The sequence below is a fragment of the Hippocampus bargibanti genome, linkage group LG01 (genome assembly GCF_051943395.1).
Source record: "Hippocampus bargibanti isolate YZ-2025 linkage group LG01, ASM5194339v1, whole genome shotgun sequence".
In the NCBI taxonomy this organism is placed as follows: domain Eukaryota; kingdom Metazoa; phylum Chordata; class Actinopteri; order Syngnathiformes; family Syngnathidae; genus Hippocampus; species Hippocampus bargibanti.
Window position 1 is genome coordinate 32,350,801 of NC_142734.1, and position 21,632 is coordinate 32,372,432.

The 21,632-nt window shown below is 40.6% G+C and overlaps 1 protein-coding gene across 7 annotated transcripts in view; it reads right to left on the bottom strand.

Annotated features, from left to right (window-relative positions):
* celsr3 (cadherin, EGF LAG seven-pass G-type receptor 3) overlaps window positions 1-21,632 on the bottom strand; it is a 61,246-nt gene that overhangs the window by 33,388 nt on the left and 6,226 nt on the right. For 5 of the 7 annotated variants that reach the window (XM_089011374.1, XM_089011395.1, XM_089011384.1 and 2 more), the window contains exons 2-7: window positions 11,806-12,149; window positions 9,764-10,052; window positions 3,219-3,441; window positions 600-715; window positions 380-468; window positions 70-84 (exon numbers count right to left, since the gene is read on the bottom strand). In XM_089011374.1, coding sequence (XP_088867500.1) covers window positions 70-84; window positions 380-468; window positions 600-715; window positions 3,219-3,441; window positions 9,764-10,052; window positions 11,806-12,149 — 1,076 coding nt within the window. The remainder of the gene's footprint in view (window positions 1-69; window positions 85-379; window positions 469-599; window positions 716-3,218; window positions 3,442-9,763; window positions 10,053-11,805; window positions 12,150-21,632) is intronic. The other 2 variants (XM_089011411.1, XM_089011366.1) reach the window with 1 other exon arrangement.

A 21,632-nucleotide genomic window follows, 5' to 3' on the forward strand; every position in this document is an offset into this window, starting at 1 on the left:
CATACAATCTGCAGGGTAAGAAAGGAAGACAGACAGCATGGATGAGGACTCTCACGCAGTCATACTCACATAGCGTATAGCCGGCTGAGGAAAATAAAAGAACAGAGCAAAATTAAAGGTGATGTGCATTCGCTATGCAAGGCTCGAATGACAAGCAAACACCCACGCGATGGTGTCAACACGTGTTTGACTTTCAATAAATGAGCTTTATTGACATGAAGTCGTAAAATAAATTCTGCCGACACAGCAAAAACAATAAAAAGTTCAGGAAGGCAGCCAGCCAAATGAGGCGACGTCATTCTGCACTTATAAGTGAAATGTGAGCGGGAATAATAAAATAGCACAATTGTTCAACGACACACAAAGATGAACAACTCACCTTGTTGTAATAGTGGATGTGAACTGTGTGCCATTCCCCATCACTCACACCTCCAGGCAGGAAAGGGCTCACCAGGGTGGATGATTCACCTTCAGGTTTAGTACAAAAAGTCAAAATAACCATACTTGCAGGGTGTCTTTTTTCTTTTTGGTGTCCATAAAGTATTACGAGAAAATGTGTCAGCACTTGTACAAAGTCTGAGACCAATCGAGGACCATACCTGTGGAATATTTGAGCACCACTTGACCCTCTTGGATCTCCAAAGCAATAAAATCATGCTTTTCGTTGAAGCGTCCATTGTAGAACAGAAGACCGTGGCGTTCAAGTGTTGCAAAACTATAAGGAGAAAAAAACAGCTTATGATTGCAGTTTTATGGCAACTCAACGAAAAATGTGCAGCATAGGCGAGTAAAGCTAACTTTATTAGCACTCAAAAAAGTACTCTAATCACAACTAACTGAATTAAAATTGAAAACAACAACAATCAAAAGGATATAAAAACTGACAAAAACATTTAAATTAAACATGAATTAATTCTGATTCACACTTGCGGTGGACTTCACTTCAAAAGCATGATAAGTCCATTAGACAACTGATTTTTATCAAAACTAATCAAATATATCAGTCTTGTCAATGTGAATATAGCAGAATACAAAGAGAATCGGTTCAAGTTGTGCAAATATTGATTGATTCGACAACAGTCACTGCAGCAAGCCTGCACCATGCTTGGCGAGATTATGCAGTGCTATCAAGTTTCTGCTAACCAACCAATAGCTAAAACATAGACAGAAAAGAAAGGATGCGTTCAATTTTACACGGTGCACCCAATATGTCTATTCGTCATGCATTATGCTAGTGCTCATTACATCATGTGTAAATATGTTGTAAAAATGTAATGTCAAAGCATATTTTAGACGGCATTGCATCTGTGTGCCCTGATGGCAAAACATATTGATGTCTTCCGCCTGAAAATTGCTCTATTCACGTTGGTTGGTCTTTAAAGCACACCCGCTACTCCAGCTGGTCTGTACAGACAAACATCTCCTGCATGTTGCAGCCCCAGGGAGCACCGCATATTTACCCCGTATCTGTCTTTAGCCCCCCCTGGCAATGACAAATGGTCCACATTCGAAGGTGAAGGATGAAGAAAGGGATACAACATTGTTTTTTGGGTTGGGGGTGCAGGGGTGACTTGAGAAATGGTAGAGTCCTGCATTGATGTGTTCAAAATCAGGCCAAACATTCTTGCTTGAAGCAAGCAGTATAATGAGGCGAATCTAATCTAATCTATCTAATCTAATCTAATCTAATCTAATCTAATCATCCATCTTCTGATCCGCTTTATCCTCACAAGGGTGAGGAGCCCATCCCAGGGAGTAGGCGGAGAGACCATGTACTGGGTTCCAGCCAATCACAGGGCACATTACATCATGTGCAAATATGTCATGTCTGCCCTCACGCTCACACCAAGGATAATTTTTAAGTCTCCAATCAGCCTGACATGCATGTTTTTGGAATGTGGGAGGAAACCAGAGCACCCGCAGAAACCCCAAGCAATATTCATTTGATTGTCAATGTATCGAACTATGGTGGTACATTTTCCCGAACAACAGTGATGTTTGTAAGAATTCATATGAAAGTAAATGCGTGGTGCCATTAAAAAAAAAAACAATGTGCGTGTTTGTACAGTGCAAAAAACATAACTGGCTTGTGGACGAAGGCCGAGTCCACAGTTCTGGTCAACATTGACCATTTTTTGCGTGATTTCCAGTTCTGAGTCAACAAACGCCCAATTAGGTGTTTTCCCGAAAATAATTTCATGACCTATCATCCTGTGGTCTCGGGTGTCTGGCAATCGTAAACATCAAACCTACTCTTTCGCACTTGATTACCGTACTCACAGAAGTGTAACGTGGCACACAAAAAGCATCATGTCGATTAATTGCAGAAGGACATATGTATTTGAAGCTTGCGTTTGCCTGCCAAATACAATGCACCACAGAATCCTGATCATAATGTGTCCTAGCAACCACAAGCAATTTTACCTGAGTAACTCGCACTCTATTGCATGAACCAATCAATGTCTCTCATCACAAATATCCCATAATTCCTTCCTGATGACTTTGAATGGGAAAAAAAATCCTCTTGTTACATTTTATTGGAACACATATTAAAAGGATTAGTGTTTTGCAGTCCCTTATGAGTGGGCATCGACCAGTTTTGGAGGGTGCATGAAGATATGTATTTCCTGTGAAAATGAAATTTCATATTTACTTCCCGGAAGCTGGTTTTGCCGTTGCACTTGTGGGATTTAGAGAGAACACAATGCAATTTTGGAATTTTTAAAATGCATTACGTGACAATAAAAATATCGGGATTTTACGCAGTGGATGAGGAACACAACTAAATCAACTTTAAGCCACGCTTGCTCAAACTTTCATTTTTCTGCTGCTTCAGGGAATTCCACAATTGTTTGTCAAACTGGTTTTATAAACTAGACCTTGATGTGATACATAATACGTAACTGATGTCCCATCAAGAAAGGATGAGATTACCTGAAACTAAAAAAGTCTGAGAGATGAGCACAAGGATTAAAAAAACAAACGTAAAATCACATCACGCACAAGAGTGTGTGATCGAGACGAGAGAAAAGGAAAGTGAATGGCATCGATCTAAGACATAGACGAAATAAAAAAGGCAGAAAAAAGAGCAAGAGAAAGAGATAAGAATCAAAGAAGTGCAATTATAGATTTCTGGGTGAGGGAAATTGCATTTGTAGGGATGAGAGCCCAAGGAAACGTGATAGCAACAAGAAAAAAATGTATTCTTATCTACTTACGTTAAAGAGATGGAGAGGTGAAACCGTTGTCTGAGGCCCCGGAACATGGCGAAGGTCTTTGGGGGGAAGGAGCGGGAGGTGACGGTACAATACGGTCGCTCGTAGCCGCCGGCAGGACACTCGCAGCGGAAGCCGCCGCCCGAGAGCTCTCGGCATGTTCCTCCGTTACGACACACGCCCGGCACGCAGCCACCACGTCGCCGGTCAAATTCGCATTGGTCACCTGGATAGCAAGCGCACAGCATATTTAAAATGCTATTTTCATCAAAATGACAGAAATAAATGCTCATCAAATTATTTTTTTTCAATTGTTTCTCGATGCATGTACTGTAGAAACAATAAGGGTTTGAGGCAAACAAAAATAAATAAAAATATCAGTGTAAAGGGTTCTCTTCCATAAAAATTCAAGGGCTGCAAAAAAACTGATGAACAGCAAATCAAGAACTAATTTCATCAATTTCGTCACAAAAACAAACTCACTCAAAATTTGTGAGGTTCTACAATTGTCCTGCATGTTATAACAAATCTGCCAAAAAAAAAATAGTCGGCCTACTCACGTTGTAGTGTAGTGCTGTATAATACCAAGTGTAAGTGCAACTAATGCCATATCCACCATCTAGTGGTGAATAGTGATATTACAACTAAAATGACAGGCAAACCTTCTGATTTGCTGGGGATATCAAAAGGTGCGCATATAATGTATAGCTTTTTGAATTAATTTGGCGGGATGAAAAAAAATGGTGAGCCCAAATATTTCAACAAAAAAAATCCTGGTAATCCTCCAGCATCAATTCCACATAAAAATGGCTACTTTCTCCACCCAAAACCCCCCAAAACAGTTTTTCAGCAAATAGTACCGAGTCGCAAGTATTCAGCATCCTCTACAATAGAGACAAAACATTTTTTCTTTTAAAATTACTTCATCAAAATCAAAATTCAACATCAAAATTACTCTCCTCTTTCATCTAGAACTGCTTCATGTAACAAACAGGGTACAGAAAGTGCTTAAGAATGAATGACTCTCTGTGTTGTGTCTTTATGTTGTCATATTATTTGTTATTTAGTTTTTTGTTGTTCTGAGTTCCGTGATGCAAGTGAATCCACATTGGAGATATTCGTCCGACCATTTTCTTTCTTTTGCTCGACACAGTTACGAAGTATATTAAAAAATTCCCAAATTAAACAAATATAAACAAACAAATACAACCAAATAAATAAATAAATAACTAGATGAACAAACAAGCAACCAAAAAAATGAATGAACCAAGTAGCTAAATAAATAAGCAAGTAAATAAAAACATATAAATATATAAATAAATAATGTAGAAATCGACGGATCGTCTGCAGCGGGCTTGTCCGAATTAATTCACATGTTAAGTCAGTGTGGTCTTAACCTCCAAGGCAGAGGCTTCGTCGAACCCCTGAGACCGATTCACAGAACCCTTCTCAAAGAAACACCCACGTAAGCCCACCACACAGAATGAAGCATGTCGATGCCTAGTTTCTACTTTTCCTCGAGCCTATTTGGACACAAACATCTTCTGACACAGCAGCTGCTCACACTCACACTCCCTCCCCCCACCCTCTTGGCTTTTCCATACAAAAAAAGAGCAAAGACAGTTTGAAACTGGCCTGCGGATAAACTGCCCCTTACGGACTCTCTTAAAAACCAGACGACAGCATTTCAAGCATGGACACTGCATAAGATGACAAGCAGAAGCGTGACGCGCCAATCGTATTCGTCATACCGGTATTTCTTTTATTTTTAAACACACACACACACAAACTAAAACGAAGGATCCCTAGCCCTCACCCTTGAGGCTGTCAAGTTTGATCATGTAACCGTCTCTGTTGGCACATTGTTTGCACCTCTTTTAACCGCTGCCCATGAGCAAAAAGGTCCGCACATCACACAAACACGCCTGCCAGCATATAGGCAGATGGTTAGAAGTCAAGAGCAACCTTCGCCTTTCCCCGTGATAGACGGAACGAAAATATCATCAGACAGAGAAGACATTGAGACATGTAACAGTGGCTATACATGTTTAGAAGGCAAGGAAGGAGCCCCCCTGCACTCCCATCCCCACCCACAGAGACACAAGTGAACATAAACTGCAAAACAACCACCAAATCTCCCCACGTGTGGCTGAGCCAAGCCGCTTCGAAAATGTCTTCAGAGAAACTTTGACTTCATTGCTGCGTTGTTATTTTTCATGTCACTTTGATATTCTCAAAGTATGTCGCACAATCCTCGGAATATGTACGGAGCCACTGACAAATGCTATTTTGAGTTATTCTCTGTGGTTTCTCCCACCACCACTCTGCTTTCTTGAACACTGTTTGGTTGTCCACATGCACACACACAAGAATTAAAGAATGACATACTTTCACTAATGCAACAAATTGTCTATCTTTGTCTCTTGGATCGTTTTTTCTGCAGCGGCTCATTAATATTAAAATAAATGAATAGACATTAACACTCATGAATAATGTGTGTGATGAGACTTAAATCACACTTAAATACACAAACCCAAACAGACGTGCCAAACACACAATAGGGTTGATGTTGAGAATCCAGTTTTCATTCTTGGATTGTGAAAAGAGGATGCCGAGTAGTTTAACAGGAAAATATTCATAAATCAATGATACAAATTTGTCATGGCGCATCGAGTATTGGCCTAAACTGGAATCATTTATACATACATTATTATACATTTCTGTGCATTGAACTTTATTCTACAGAATTCAACATTTGGCCCTAAAATATGGAAACACGGCAAAGGTTATGATTAGCATTTACACTGACACTTCTGGGTCTGAATTGCAGCCACGTCAGACTAGGTTTTAGTATTTTTACAGATGCACACGAGTTAGAAATGGGTGATCTGCGCCAATGTGGATGTGAACACAGCCGACTGAAAGACGTATAGCTCACAACATGGCAGAAGTCAATATTGACTTCTGGATTTCATCGAGGAAGTTGAAATGTGCAAATTCCGTTGATAAGGAACTGCAAGTGTAACACTTTCACCTCAATCATCATTTAACCGCAATATTTTTTTCTTCACCTTGCCTCCCTCCCGGCCTATTGCTTCATCCTTCCTTTCCTCACCTGCGCTCTCACCAGATCTTTGTCCACCTTGCCTCATCTGGAGTTGCACATCCCTTCTTCCTCTTCCTCTTAATGTATTCACGCCATCCTTTCATTCATGCAGATGTTTTATTCATCAAAGCCGTGATATTCCTCAACCACCCTTCGGCATCTTTGTTTGGTCCGCCTCACCACTCCCTCCCTCTCTCCCTCCCTCCTTTCCCACTCCGACCACATGGTGCATCCCTGGAGGCCAATACGCACCACACAGATCCCTTTTTCCTCGCTCTTGTCTCCTCTCTTGCTCCCTTTTTAAAACTCACCTCCCATCACTCGTTCACTTGCTCTCCAGCACCCCCAAGGCATGTATAATGGACTCCCAATTTGCTTAATCTGTGACTTTTACACCTAAATAAACGATCTTTGCTGTCAACGGTTAATTTCTCGACAAGGCGTAGGTACACTGTGTGTCACGATCTGGTTGGCGGCCAACGGGTGGCACTGTCAGCCCCGCCTGCACCTGCACAGGTGCTGGTCGTCCAGATCAGTGGCAGACTGCCACATTCTGGTTGGCGATCAACGAATAGCGCTGTCAGCCCTGTCTGCAGCCACACAGGTGTTGGTCGTTCCAATCAGTAGCAGTTAAAAGGACTCCCGGCACAATCATTCGGTGTCGGGTCATTGCATGCACTGTATGCTATGCATGTGTTTTCTGCACCCTGTCAAGTTTGTTTCATCTTGGCAGACTTTTACTCTTGGTTTTCTTTGATACTTTGTATTTTTCTACTTGGATGATTTTGATGTTTTAGATTTTGTTGCTGCTGACTTTATTTTAAGACAATTTGTCAAATACAACCTGCTGCTCCTTCCTGCCTGCTTTTTGGGATCCACAACCACCATCACAACCTTGCAAACCGTGACACTGTGAAAGAATGCCTTGTTGATTCAGGTGCATCTGTGTCTATACTGTCATATTTTTTTAACTCATTCACTGCCAGACGATGTGCAAAAATGTGTGCACTCCAGTACCAGGGTTTTTGTCATTTTCTCTCAAATTGCAGGACCCACAGAATATTGGACAGCAGTCCTGTGCTTGTACTTCGTCCCTCCCTCAGATTCTGGTGAGCAGTCGTTGACCCCCTTGAAAAATCATTTAGAATTCCCTCCCAATTTCATCGGCGACCACCTGGCTTTGTTTTAAACAAAGCATTTCTTCATCTTATTGTACATTGTGGGACTATGCTACCTGCTTCAATTACACCGAAAAATACCATACTTACATGAATGCGGCTTTATATTTCTACAATGCAAACATGTGAACCAATCGATCGACAAGTTTCATAACATAACAAAAAAGTGTGCGAAAAAAGTATTCGTAGTATTAGTATTAATATTAGTATGAGTATTACTATTAGTATTAGTATTAGTATAGTATTATTTACAACGTTCATTAGAGATCTTAGAAGTGTGATCTTTTCCGCTCTTGGATTATATTTCACATTTATAGCAGCCAAAGCTAATTGTCTCTTTACCTGCACTGTATTTCCAAACCCTCTCGGTTTAGCTTTGTCTCAATTTCGCTGTGTCGGGGAAAAAAAGAGCCTGCTGCACAACCACCACGAGATTTCTTTTCTATTTGCGTCGTCTCTCTTTCTCCTCACAAACTAATTTAGTCTGCATTCCTGTTTGTGTCTCATCTCGTCTCATCTGCGTAGCTCGAAGCACTCCCTAAAGAGGACATTATATGTGTCATATATCTCCATCTTGAGTGTTGAATGATGTTTCTATATACATATATATACATAGACATATACATACATACATATATATACATACACGAAAAATATGTATACCGTATTTTCGGGTGTATAATATCTGTTGCGGCTCAATATTATATTACTTCACATATAAGATGCACCTGAAGTATAAGGCGCAGGTTCATCTTTTGAAGAAAATCAAGGCTTTTTGGGTGCCCCTTATATACCGGAAAATCTATATTTTTATACTGATTGGTCCCGAATCAGTAATGCAGACACATCTACTTCTCTAAGCTGCCTCATCTACATCACATCAGTCGCATGTACTTGCTCGAGACCACTGGAGCACCAACAAATCATTAGTCCTTGAGTCCTGTATTGCTACCGATTGTGCTGAGTTTTCTTTCAATTCTGCCTGTACTTGACGCCTTTACTTGACTGTTCCTGAATGTCCCTGTGCGAGATTGAAATGCCTTTTTTTCCTTTATGATGTGAATGAGTACAGCATCATTTCAATTAAAAAAAAAGAAGTGCCATTTCATGTTGCTGTGCTGCATGTTTGTGTGCGTAAATACCAAAGTAACAGGTAGACAACTGGAAAGCAGACGTTTTCCCACATGACCATGGTGTGTGTTTCATGTTGGCAGGCTCAACATGACAAAAGTGGGAAAACACAGCGGATCAAAAACAACGTCAATGCGGTACGTCAACAAAAACAACGGTTGGCTTCCGTTCACAGAAACTCCACAGAATGTGTGTTCTTTTACCTGCCGTCACAAAACAAACAAAGGCCACCTTTCATTTTGGGTCGTGAGGGAAGAGGGGAGGGGTTGATAGGGATTTGAAATTCATGCGTGGTGTAACACACTTATATGGCTCAGTTATCACCCACTTCCACAGTAATTACATGGAAGTGAAAAACAACAATTACACAGTACAGCATCATTACCAGGTTCTATTTATAAATCTTTCCTGTGCAAAACAAACAAACAAACAAATAAACGAAAAAAAAAATTCTAACTCTCTTCTCACTCTGCCAAACTCACATGCAATAGTGAAAGCCTATTCTACGCATAATTCAGAATCAGAATCAGAATCGTCCCACAATGGGGAAATTTGCAGTCCACAGCAGCAATTTGAAAGGACATGAGGATGGGGGGTGAAAAGATAAAAAACAACAACAACAAGATATTCTAAGCATAGTAAAAACATGTCAGAAGACTGAGGTGTATCCTGTAACAGTGCAAAATCGTTTCATAAAAACACGTACATAGTGCAAGGCATATTGATATATGTAGCTGTATTGCATCAATAATTAACAATATTAGGATATGTTCGAGCAGCAGGTGAGGGACACCCTGAACTGCTCGCCAGCCAATGGCATGGCACACATAGACCAACAACCACTCACACTCAGCAGGACATTTTTAGAGAGTTATACAGTGTTCAATTGTCCTCTCACAAATGTTTTTGGAACGTGGGTGAAAAGGGGAATTACCCTGAGAAAACCCACTCAAGAATAGAAAGAACATGCAAACACAATACAGGAAGGGCATAGCTGGAATCAAACACTGCACTTCGCAAATGTGACGCAGACATTCTAAGCAGTCGGCCAGTACAATATCATTGCAATATTTTAGTTAAGATAACAATTATTATTATTATTATTATTATTATAAATGAAGTGCAAAACTCACCGGTGTAGTCCTCACGGCAGATGCACGTGTACCCGCCCTCTTTGCGAGTGCACACCCCTCCGTTCAGGCAAGGGTTGGAATAGCAAAGATTGATCTCTGTTTCGCAGTAGTCACCGGTGAAGCCCACAGGACAGCGGCAACGCAGGCCGGCGATGGGATGGATGGGGCGGAACAGGATGGCGGGTGAGGAGATGAAGGGGGCGGAGCTATTGAAGCGCAGCACGGAGATGCACTTCATGTAGTTTTGACACGGCTCACGTAGGCACACGTTGTCGTCAAATGGAAGGACCTGGGGTAGGGGTGGATGGGGGGGCAGAAATGTTAGAGGAGGGGAAAAAGACCCATCAATCTCAGAATTCTGACGAAATCTAAATTCAGAGAATAAAATCAGAATTCTGAAATTAAAATCAGAATTCTGATATTAACATATTCACTGCCAGATGATGTGCAAAAATGTGTCCACTCCAGGGCTATGGTTTTTGTCATTGTCACTTAAATTCCAGGACCTACAGAATATTAAGTTTTAGGACTACATCCACATTCAATGCAGCGTAAGAAACCTTAGACTCTCTTGTTGCATCAGAAAACCTCAGTTAATTCCTAAGTTATATGGGTCTGGAGTTAAATGATCTTGAAATTAGGGTGGCTGTCCAAAATGCAATGCAACATACATATTGGTTTATATAGCGATTTAACAACAGCTGAAGGTGGAACTAAGCGCTAACATGGAAAACATGGAAATGTTGTCCCCTCGTGGAAAAGACAAAACATTGCCAGAGGCCGTGCTTTATCGGCACCCAAGCATGAAAAAACTAAACCCAGACAAATTCGAGAATGGCGCTTTATGACATATTATCCACTCCCAAATAAATTTGTGAATGGCAGTGAATTAGTTAAAGTGAGAATTTAAGACTGACTTTAAAGTCAGAACCCTGAGAATAAAGTCAGAATTCTCAGATAAAAGTGACAATATTGCCAACTTTTCTTATTTTTTTTAGCCCTAATCATCTTCCGTAGCTTTCGTCTTCCTTGTTTGGTTTTGCGTCGCCGTTGTCATCTGGGTCCTTTGTGTCAACCAATTAGTGCTCCCTTTGCATCTTTTCCGGGTGTTCCTTGTTGTCTCGTCAGTTTGCTTGTACTGTATTTGGTTTCCTGGGTTAGATTTTTTGTGTTTTTGATTCACTTTTTGTAGTTTAGCACTGCAAGAGTTTTTTTTTTTTTTAGTCAATACGGTTTGTTCAGTATTCCCTGGTGATACTACTTCCCTGCTTTTTAGACCGCTACCATGATGCACACAACAACTTTTTTTTAATTTAATTACCGTATTTTCTGGCGGAAAAGGCGCACCGGAATATAAGGTGCAACCCCAGTGAGTGTATTTTCAAACTTTTTTCCACATATAAGGCGCACCATCACTGAATGAGTTTATTTTCCAAATATATAAATATTAAAAAAAATCCAAATATAAGGCACGCCACATTGCCAGGCGCTAAAGTGGAGGCTGGACTTACGTACTACTTCTTTTACGGGTGGAATTGGAGTCGATGGCTAGTGACAGTACTTGTGAGACCTGCTGTGGCTCAATATTACTTCACATGTATGGCACACCTGCGTATAAGGTGCAGGGTCATCTTTTGAAGAAAGTGAAGGCTTTTGGGTGCGCCTTATACACTGCAAAATATGGTGTATGCAGCTTGCTATCATGCAATTGGCTGGAGGTACTCTGGGTTTAGATGCAAACATTCTGATTGGATGTTTTAGTCAAGGCTATTTGATGTAATTATAACATTCACCTCTTAGTTTCTCTGTTCAAGATTTGCCTTTATGTGCATTTTTAACAATAATTGCATGGTTCAACATGCATGGCAGTTGCGAATGTATTTTAAAGAACACCATTCTTCCTTCAAGGTGAAATTCCCTTTATGTTCATCTCAGCCACACATTCCGTGTCGGCTTCCGTTGCCATGGGAACGAGAGTAAATGTACGACAAAAGCAACTGCGTGTCACAAGCAATGGCGTTGGGAGTTGCAGGTTTACAAACCTCCATCCGCGTTAGCGAGGTCAGCCGGGGTCTGTTTAGGTATAGTTGTTCCTCCAGAGCCTCGGATGGAAAGAAGTGTCCCCCTGGTAGCACCGCTGAAAAGCTCACATTGAGGATCCCTCCCGGAGCCGCATCCATATCTGGCTGGATGTTAAACACAAAGACATCCTCGACGGGCACCGAGAGAACCGCCGACACACCCTCCAGGAAGTGACTTAGCAGCGGTGAGAGGAAGTGCTCCTGGGACATGTTCTGCAGGCGGACGGTGACGCTGCTGCCCAGCATGTCTTCGGTAATAATGAGGACACGTAGAACGCAGTGGGCCGAAATGCTGTGAACACCGTCTGCAAGCAAAAGAAGAAGAAAAAAAACAAGGTTAATTCAAATATGAATAAGCTGGGTTTGAAGGGAGAAACAAGGTGATGAATGAAGAAACAAACAGAAGAGAAAACAAATCAATCTGATGCAGGATAAATGAATGAATATGAATACTGTGCAATGTTGCTCAAATATTTCACACAGACTTCATTAAACTTCCAGTACCCATAATTAAAGGACAACCGACACAAGTTGTGTCCATAATTTGTAAAATGGCTTCAAATGACTTCTACTGAGTGTATTTTACAAAGATTCAGAATCAGAATCAGAATACCTTTATTCGTCCCGCAATGGGGAAATTTAATTTTTTGCACCGCATATAGCTATATTTTACGTTTTAAGACTCGCGCTGAATATTCCGGAAGTGTTGTTTTTGAGTTGGTAACGAGTACTCACCCTACGTCACTGAAGGAACGCCCCTGACCAAAAAAAGGACACATTGTAGCAGTCCTTCCATCACGTCAATGCATTTTGCTGTACTTGTTTGGTCTGACAACTTCGTGTTGCACCAAAAAGAGGCAGAAGAGGGTGACAAAGCTCCGTGTAAGGAAGTAATCAGTCTGTGGAAACGGGCTGATTAATTCCTTACACGGAGCTTTGTCGCCATGTTCTGACTCTTTTTTAGTGCTATATTCCCCCCCCCCTATTGCATCAAAATGGCACGGAATAAATTCTTTAATCGATTGCAAACATGTATGCTTTCCTCTTCAGAATTATTTGAATCATATTCATAACTGGATGAGATTCTGTGCATCTACTTTGTAAAATACTATGCAAATGCACGACCTTATAACGCTCGGGAAAGTCCGGAGGCACGAAGCAGGCTTCTGATTGGCTGCCGTGCCGAGTATGCAAATTGACAAACGAACCGAAATTCCAACATTTCCAAACCGCACGAAGATTTCGAAATCGGAATAATTTATTCCGATTTCGAAATCTTCGTTCAAACGTTTGCTTTATTGAATAAAGCAAACGTTTGATTTGAAAAACAAAAATCTTTTTTTTTTCTTGAAGTTGTCGGCCACCCGTGCGGAGACGTTTTATAAGTTGTACGCCCGACGTAAAAGCTGCACGCCCCAAACGTTATTTCAGACACTGTTATTGGAATGTTTCACTGTGTGTCAGATTCATAATTTTTAAAAAATGGATTGACAGAGAAATCTGCTGAACGTGGTAAGAAAGACAATAAGTGAAAGCAACAGAAGGAGAGGGGCTAAAAAGGAAGGAGAGAGGAATGGCGGAAGCAAGGATGGGGGCTGGGCGGGGTGGCAGCTGGTTTGATTACCGGATTATGAGGAGCCTCACTCCCGACTGACCTCTAACGCATACACGCACACACCAACGCACGCGCGCACACACACACACACACACACACACACACAAAACACACGCAAACACACACACAAGGCGCCGGAAGGAGTGACAATATGAAGTAACCCAAACAAAATAGATGAACACAAACAGACTACATCGGCCTAATATATCATAGGGATACACAAAGTTACACCACCCCCACGGTATGATTCAATAAACGACATTTCACTGCCGTCAACTTCCGAGGACGGACGGGCAACGTTATTTCATTATTGTCATCACTCCATATCATGTAGCGCAAATTGAAGCTGATCTCCGATTGTTATTTAAATGACTAAAATCTCGGGAATGACTGCGGATAATCTGTAGGATACACGAAGGACGTAAAGAACAGATGCCAAAAAAAACATTCATGTTAACTGTTAGTATGATTTATTCATTCAGAACCATACCAAAGGTCCGTCTTTGGAATAGAAAGTCGCGGAGCTGCTGTGAAGCACCTCTGAGTGGTGATGCGAACTAGGAAAGGCACGTGATGTTTGCACCTAACTTGATAATAAAACATCCAGGTGATAAATAATACATCAGCCTTTCTGATGTTTTAGCCTGCATCGAAACAATAAAACATTAATATCTTACAAAGGCCACAAATGGAAAGTGACTTTGGTATTTTGTTGCACGACCGAGGAACAAAAGATTTTGTAAATAACTCGAGAAAAGCTTTTTTGTGTACTCAAAGACATTATCTTCCCCTTCGGAAGCGAGGACAGCGCTCGTAAAGCCTTTAAAGAATCAACGTGCTGATGTGGAATCACCAGCAAGGTCCCACCGGTGCCAGAACAGCCGCTCGCTATTAAAAAACGAAGCAGGACCAATTCGTGTTCTGCCTCTAAAATGTGTGATGGGTCGGCAAATGGGGATTTCGGTGCTATCTCACTTTTCCAGGTAGCCGGACTAATAGGAGCCTGCAAGCTCCTTGAATGTCGGCGCTCACTTCCAGGAAAGCCGGATGCAAAATAGTTTGCAAAGTCATGTAAAGAGCGAGCAAAGCCTACACTGCGCAGCTGAAGACAGAACAGGAAAAGTTATTTTTACACATCCACCGTGCAAATAAATATATTGTATGACGCAAACGGTACTTTGAGCATATTTGGAGAAGTCACCAGAGCTTAGTTCAGTTGACGTGCTAACCGCTTGCGCACCAGGCTGCCCCCATTTTTAACTCATAAAAGTAAGCATAATGAGACATTCCACATGTAGCAAAACATCTGAGAAGAAAAGTCAATACATGATTTTGCAACTAAAAAAAAGATTTGTCAAACGTAGACAAACAGAGCTTCAGAGGATGAAAAATCAACCCCCAACAAGCCCCCCTCTAGCCCTCCAGCTGTGTTATCCTTGAGCAAGACATTCCTCACCATGAACTGTGTCCCTTGTTGCATTCAAAGCCTTTCAAATTATCCTCATTAAAACAGCCGACAAAAGACGTAAAACTCGATATTTAGCACAATGTATGAACAGTTTAAAATTGCGACAGACTTTTATGATCACGAAACCTTTTATTATACTTTCAAACTAATTTTAAAACAGTACTCCTTGAAACTAAATGGTTTACAGATGATTCATTCGCCAAGAAATACCCCAGAAAGAGTACGGTTTAGTGCAAGGGTGTCCAAACATGTCCAAAGGGGGCCAGATCTGGTGTGGTAAAAATGTCGTTTGGGGAAAACTTTGGCGGACCTTCTTTGCCTATAACAGCAATTAATGTAAATACATTTTAGCGAGCCATTTTGTGTTTCGCATCTGCTTTTTTAAAATGTCTCTTGCTGCCAGACAACATGAAGACATACAGTTGTTCTTTGTGAGAACAATTGCAGCACAGGGTTATTGTAAAAAATACTAAATTTAATTATTGAATATCTTTCCCTTTTATTCTATTCAGATATATGAAGGTCTTTTCTCAAAATGGTTTGTTTACATGGATGGTTTTATTTATGTTACTTGCGTGTTGAGTGGATGCTGGTGCGTGTGGCTCACCCGCAGAAAAAAATATCATGTGACTGTAAAGTGTCCTTGAGAGTTTTGAAAGGCGCTTATACATTAAATGTATTATTATTATTATTATTATTATCATTATCTTAACTTTTTTTGTAACAGTTGATCAGAAGTAATCGTTCTTTTGTTGATTATTGCCATTTTAGAAAATGCAAATCAAATTGAAAATTGACATTTTCGAAAATTTCATTCAGTCAATTATTCATATACAGTAAAGTCTCGTTATATCGATATCGGATATATCGATAGTCCCGGTTATATCGATACTATTTCTATGCACGCACAGAGAAAATTACATGCAAACAGGGTCGGATATATCGATAGTCCCGGTTATATCGATATTTTTTCGGACTCCCTTGAATATCGATATAACGAGACTTTACTGTACTAATTTGCTGTTCCTAATTGATCCTCTAGATGGCAGCACTTTGCACACATAGGTAACAGCGCTAGTGCTCAATGTATTCATTCGACATGCGGGCCAGACATTATTCATTTTATGACGGAATCTGTGTGCCGGCCGGATGAAAATTGACGGGCCACATTAGACCCCCAGGCAGACTTTGGACATGTTGGTTTCATTCTTAAACCTTTAATACATCCATATACAGCAATAACTCATTGTAACAATTCAAGCTAAAGTTACGCCTTTCAGTTAAGGTGTATCACTTCTATGTACTTCCTTGACAACAATTACTTCCACTGTTCCTTCAACGGCTATTAGCCCATGCTTTAGCGCCCTTTTGAAAGATCAGAATAAAGGAATCATCTCTTCACATAGTGAAAGTTCATTGGACTTCGATGTAGCAGACATGTCTGACAGGATTAAATGCTTTAAATCCCCTTCTGCTTTTCTCATTCATATGCATTAGTCTTGTTGTGTCTATTTAAATATATTTCTTGCTCATCTAAGAGATTGGGATATAAAAAAAAACAATAGAGGGAGATTTATGACTGTGAACATGCAAACCATTTAGAATTTGGCAAAAATTGGATTGTGGGGGGGACAAAAGCCATTTGGTGCTTCTCTGAAATACACAAAACGTCTGTCATGGTGCCTTCAGCCTATTAGTGTACAGTCCATGTCGACACCAACGGATGCGTTCTATCCCATTTCACACTGTGCCATCAACATGGTTTTGTCCGCCCTGTATGTGTCTCTCCTCTCTACTGCCGGAAAAGCCCTTATGTGCATGAGCGGGTTTGACCTAACAAAACACTGCTGTGAGAGTTCCCGCCAATATAAGGAAATAGGGACACGAGGGTTTGACATGGTAGCAAAAAATGAAATACCTCACTGACATGGTCAGCCTGCTTTGACAACTCAGAATGTACAAAATGTAAATCTTCCAGCCAAATGGCGGGTCTTGTGTGTGTTTTTTTTAGATGTCGGCGCTGTTGGACAGATGGGTTTATGAAGCCCATGATGCGTAGTTGAAATCGAGAGTCGCTGTTTGGAATTGAAGCGGATTTAAATGGGACAGGCGAAGCGAACCAATGCCTTGTTTCATCAATGGACGCTGAAGCTTCATGTTTACTTTCGAACTAGGCTTGGAGCAGAGGTGTGAACATTTTGAGCACGACATTTCCGATTCACTGGCATAAGGACGCTTTGGTTCTCTCATCTTTCATTTATAACTACTCCAAACAACTAAGGGTATGCGCGAAAATTGATTACGGTTGCCTGACTATCAGAGTTTTATGTTATGTGTGATCTCATATTGTTTTGGAAAGTGCTTTTTTACACATAGGAGTAAAGATGTATTGTATTGTAAATCAAGTTATAGCCTGTACATTAATAAAAGTCACCTATGATCATTTTTGGATCATTTGGAACTAAAACAGAACATTTCTACTTTCATCCACCATGGGAACATTTTTGAAAGACAAAAGTCCAACTTTTTTTTCCCTACACTATATGTCAACACTAAAATGCAATTTACGCAGTAATATCAATTCACTGTGACGAGTATCATCGTCTCTGTATCACTACAACATGTACACACCAACAGCTTGGCCAAGTGGCTCGGATGCTGATTTCTGCTCTGTTTGTTTTGTAAGCCTTTCAAACCCTTGGGTCAGTCATTATACTAAAAGTAGAACTCGGTTGAAAAACCAGCAGCACATTGAGACACACACACACACACAGAGCAACCCAGGCAACATCACGGTTCAAAGCGGGCTTTTACAACAAAAGCTCTAATCCTTTACATTAAACCGGATACTCGCACTGACACAAAAGCCATGTCGCCTGCTAAATCCCTGCCCATTAGCCCCTATCACAGGTACACACACACATGCACATTGTGTCTACGGTACTTCATAAGTTGATCTGCAACCTCACACAAATCCGTACAACTTTGACCTCTATCACATGCACGAGAGACAGCGATGAGCAGCGGGAAAGTGGCAGCTGTCATCATCCTGCTATTTGGTCTCTAATTCTTTTCTTTCAAATGTGAAACAATCAGTGGTGAGAAGAATGTAACAATACTGATTTTTTTTCTACTGACTTTTCTTTTTTTTGATGACTTTTGACTTTGACCCCTATTTGAAAAAATATATCTGCACTTGTTTTTTTTTTTTTTTTTTTTGCATTCTTTGTCAGAGTAGGTTCGTTACTTGTTTGGGCGTCCACAGATGAAAACGTGAAGTCAAATAGACAGAAATAGAAAGGATGTCTTTGTTTGGGTTTTTTTCAAGGTGGAAAAGTGATTATTTAGGAATGTGAACCGGGGAACGAAAAGGTTTTAGAAAAAAATATATTCCCTGTCCGTGCTCATATTTTACAGGATCCTAACTTTGTTATCTGCAACAAAAAAATTAATGTATGATGATTAAAAAGAAAACAGCTTCTGGCATTCCAAAATCAAATGTATTTTATAATTTTTGCAGTAGTTTTCAAAAGCAAATTTACAGTATCATTGCTTTTTGTTTGTCAAATTAAAGCTTTAAGAGATCCATTCCTGAGATTGTGCGGGAGTTGACTGAGTCAAGAGTGTGAGTAGGCCTGATCTTGCTACCTGATCCTTAAAAATATACAAACATCCATTCAGGGAAGTGAGCGGTGCAGAGTGCACAGATTCATTTGCTATGATTCTGACTGTCTTCATTTTGTCGCCAGTGTCCTTGTATGATATCATTTAATGTTTTGCAGCCTCGTGAAGCTCATTGCCTCAGTTGAGCACCTGAGACTGATTTGTCGCCTGCTCAAATCGGTATTTTCCCAAACAGGTGCAGCTGTTACGTGCGAGCATTGAAACTGCCGACAGGGTCACGAATCGAAGGCTCTGAAATGGTTGCAGGCAATTTCGCCACCTGAGCCTTTCGGAGGGAGGTGGGTAAAAACTAGGACTCTCTGGACCTGTCATTCTTGGCAAGTAACTGCAGAATCCCTAATGGCTTGTAATGGGCTTGTAAATTCACTCTATATTGGCGTTAGACCGGACTCCGCTGTACATTATATACTGTCTAGTCAGCGCTTGCAGGTGGCTGTGGTTGCAGAGTCAGCAAAAAAAAATAAAAAACATACTGGCACTTAATATAGCATAAACCTATGCCAAGGGTCAAATTTGTGTATTAGGTTCTGAATTATGAAGAAACTGCAAAAAGTCTCACAATACAAATAGGGGTTTGTGTATGTGTGTGTGTGTGGGGGGGGGTGTCAGATCAGCAGTTTGATGGCATCTACCTTGAGACACAAACCGTTTTTTGATAAAGGCTTGCATCAACAAAAATCATACTTATGTGTATAATGACTATTGTTTCCAAAGAAACAGGTTGATTAAAGCTTTTCAGCTTTTTAATCAAAAATATTACTTTTTTTTACATAAGAATAGGTGATATTGTATGGAATGTTGTACTGTTAGCACTTGAACATGCTGATTGCTATCCATGCAATAATATGAGTTGGTTTGACTAAATAGAAGAGGTGCAAGAGAAGGACGGTTATGGTCAAGATGATGTTATCACAAATACAGGATTGAGGAACTTAATTGGTTCTTCTTTTTTTAAGGCTTTTTTTTCTTAAAATAGGACTCACAAACCTGCAAAATACATTTACGGGCACTGTAAACGGTGTGACTTGTGAAAATGCTAATATATTAACTCATTCACTGCCAGACTATGTGCAAAAATGTGTCCATTTCAGTGCCAGGTTTTTGTCATTTCCACTCAAATTGCAGGACCCACAGAATATTGAGTTGTAGGGCTACATAAACATTCAATGCAGTGGTAAGAAACTTTAGACACTCTTCTTTCATCAGAAAAAAAAGTTTAAATCCTAAGTTATATGAGTCTGTAGTTATCTGAGCTTGAAATGGGGGCGGGTGGACAACAGGCAACTGCTGCCCTCTCGTGGCAGGGAAAAACATTGCCTGAGGTCCGACCAGCGCTTTATCGCCACCCCCTCCCCCACCTGCAAGAAAAACCAAAACCCGAACAAATTCAGGAATGGCGCTCCACGTCATGCTGTTCAACTCCCGAATGAATTGGGGAATGGCAATGAATGAGTTAAGTTTTTTGGATGAAATACCCTGTTGCCTGTACAATGTTACATTTGTACAGGCAACATTTTTGACCAAGCCTTTATATCGCACACGTGCTGGTAAGAGCATTTGTTGTTGTTTCCAAAACTGTGCTCCACCACTGTGAGTTAACACTATTTACAACTGATGTGTCCCGGAACAAATTGCCCGTTTTTGTTGTCACCAGGCAAAGCTTTGCCTCTGAGAGTTGGCGAGTACAACCAAAGCTGTTCTTGGCCACTTAATCGTTTTATTTTTGGCTTTGATGAAGGTCACTTTGAGTTTTGTCTGCCGTATGCTGGGCGACCCCACTGCACAATATTTTGTGCATAATTGTGGGTGTAAAAACTGGGTAAACATGAATGGGCAGCGCATCCAAACTACAATAAAAGAGAAACATGGGAATTATTCAGGGAACCAAGAGAGTAGAAACAGAAGGAAAGGAAAAAAATGGGAGTAAAGACCAAGATAAAAGAGGGAGTGCAGCGCCAGCACTCTGCCATGCACAGATTCTTTTGACTAAAACAGAACAAATACTCTGAAGCCTCGAGGTTTTGAGCCACCTGAGAGTACACACTTTGAGATGTGAAAGCGGAACAGAAAATCCCCAAAATATTTTTCTGAACTCCCCCCCAAAAATTGCTAACATTCTGCCTGCTCCTTCGCCACAGTCCAACCAACACTCACGTATGCATGTGCACAACACATCAACAGGCACAGTGAGAGGAGATAAGTGCTAAGGAAACCCAAGAGGAAAAACAAAACAATATACAGGAGAAGTGACCGAGGAGGCGTTTTCACGATAACATTCTGAGAAGGAAGAGGTGAGTTCAACGACATGTGCGAGTAGGACAAAAAAAAAGAATGGTGAGATAAGAGCACAGCGAAGGAACTGATAGGAATTAATTCATTATAATCTCATAACTGTCACATCCAGGAAAAGGTAAGATAGTGGGAGAATCTCATATGAATACACACTGCTAGTCAGTTCAAGCAAGTCGAATGCTCTGTAGAACAAGTCAGAAGAGGCAACGTTTTGACATATTTAAAAGTCTGCAGTGCACACATATTGTATGATTATTGAGTATCTGTAATAGTTTCTGACATCCATTGACTCCCGTTTAATAAATGAGACGTCTTCATATTGCGCGCATGGCTCGTCAGATAAGAGATGAGAGCATATCAGTCGCTCATCAAATGTAAACAATACCCTAACAGGCAATGATATCACCAAACACCCAGTGAAATACTTGCTTTGGATGTTTCACCGTAAGGGACGGTCATATACACATGCTGTATGTCATTTCAAATGATTGCAGTGTACCATAACCAATCATATGACTAAATATGGTTCTTAGCCATTTACTGTGGAAGAGTCAAGTCGAATTAGTGAGGATGAAAGATGTGCTGTTAAAATCATTCAAGTACTGTTCAATGGAACAACGGACTTAACACCTGACTACCTTGTGATTTGACCTGTCATCATTCATTTAATCATGACCGACCTCAATTGGACCTCATTTGATTGACAGCTATGCTATGATAGCTAATTAT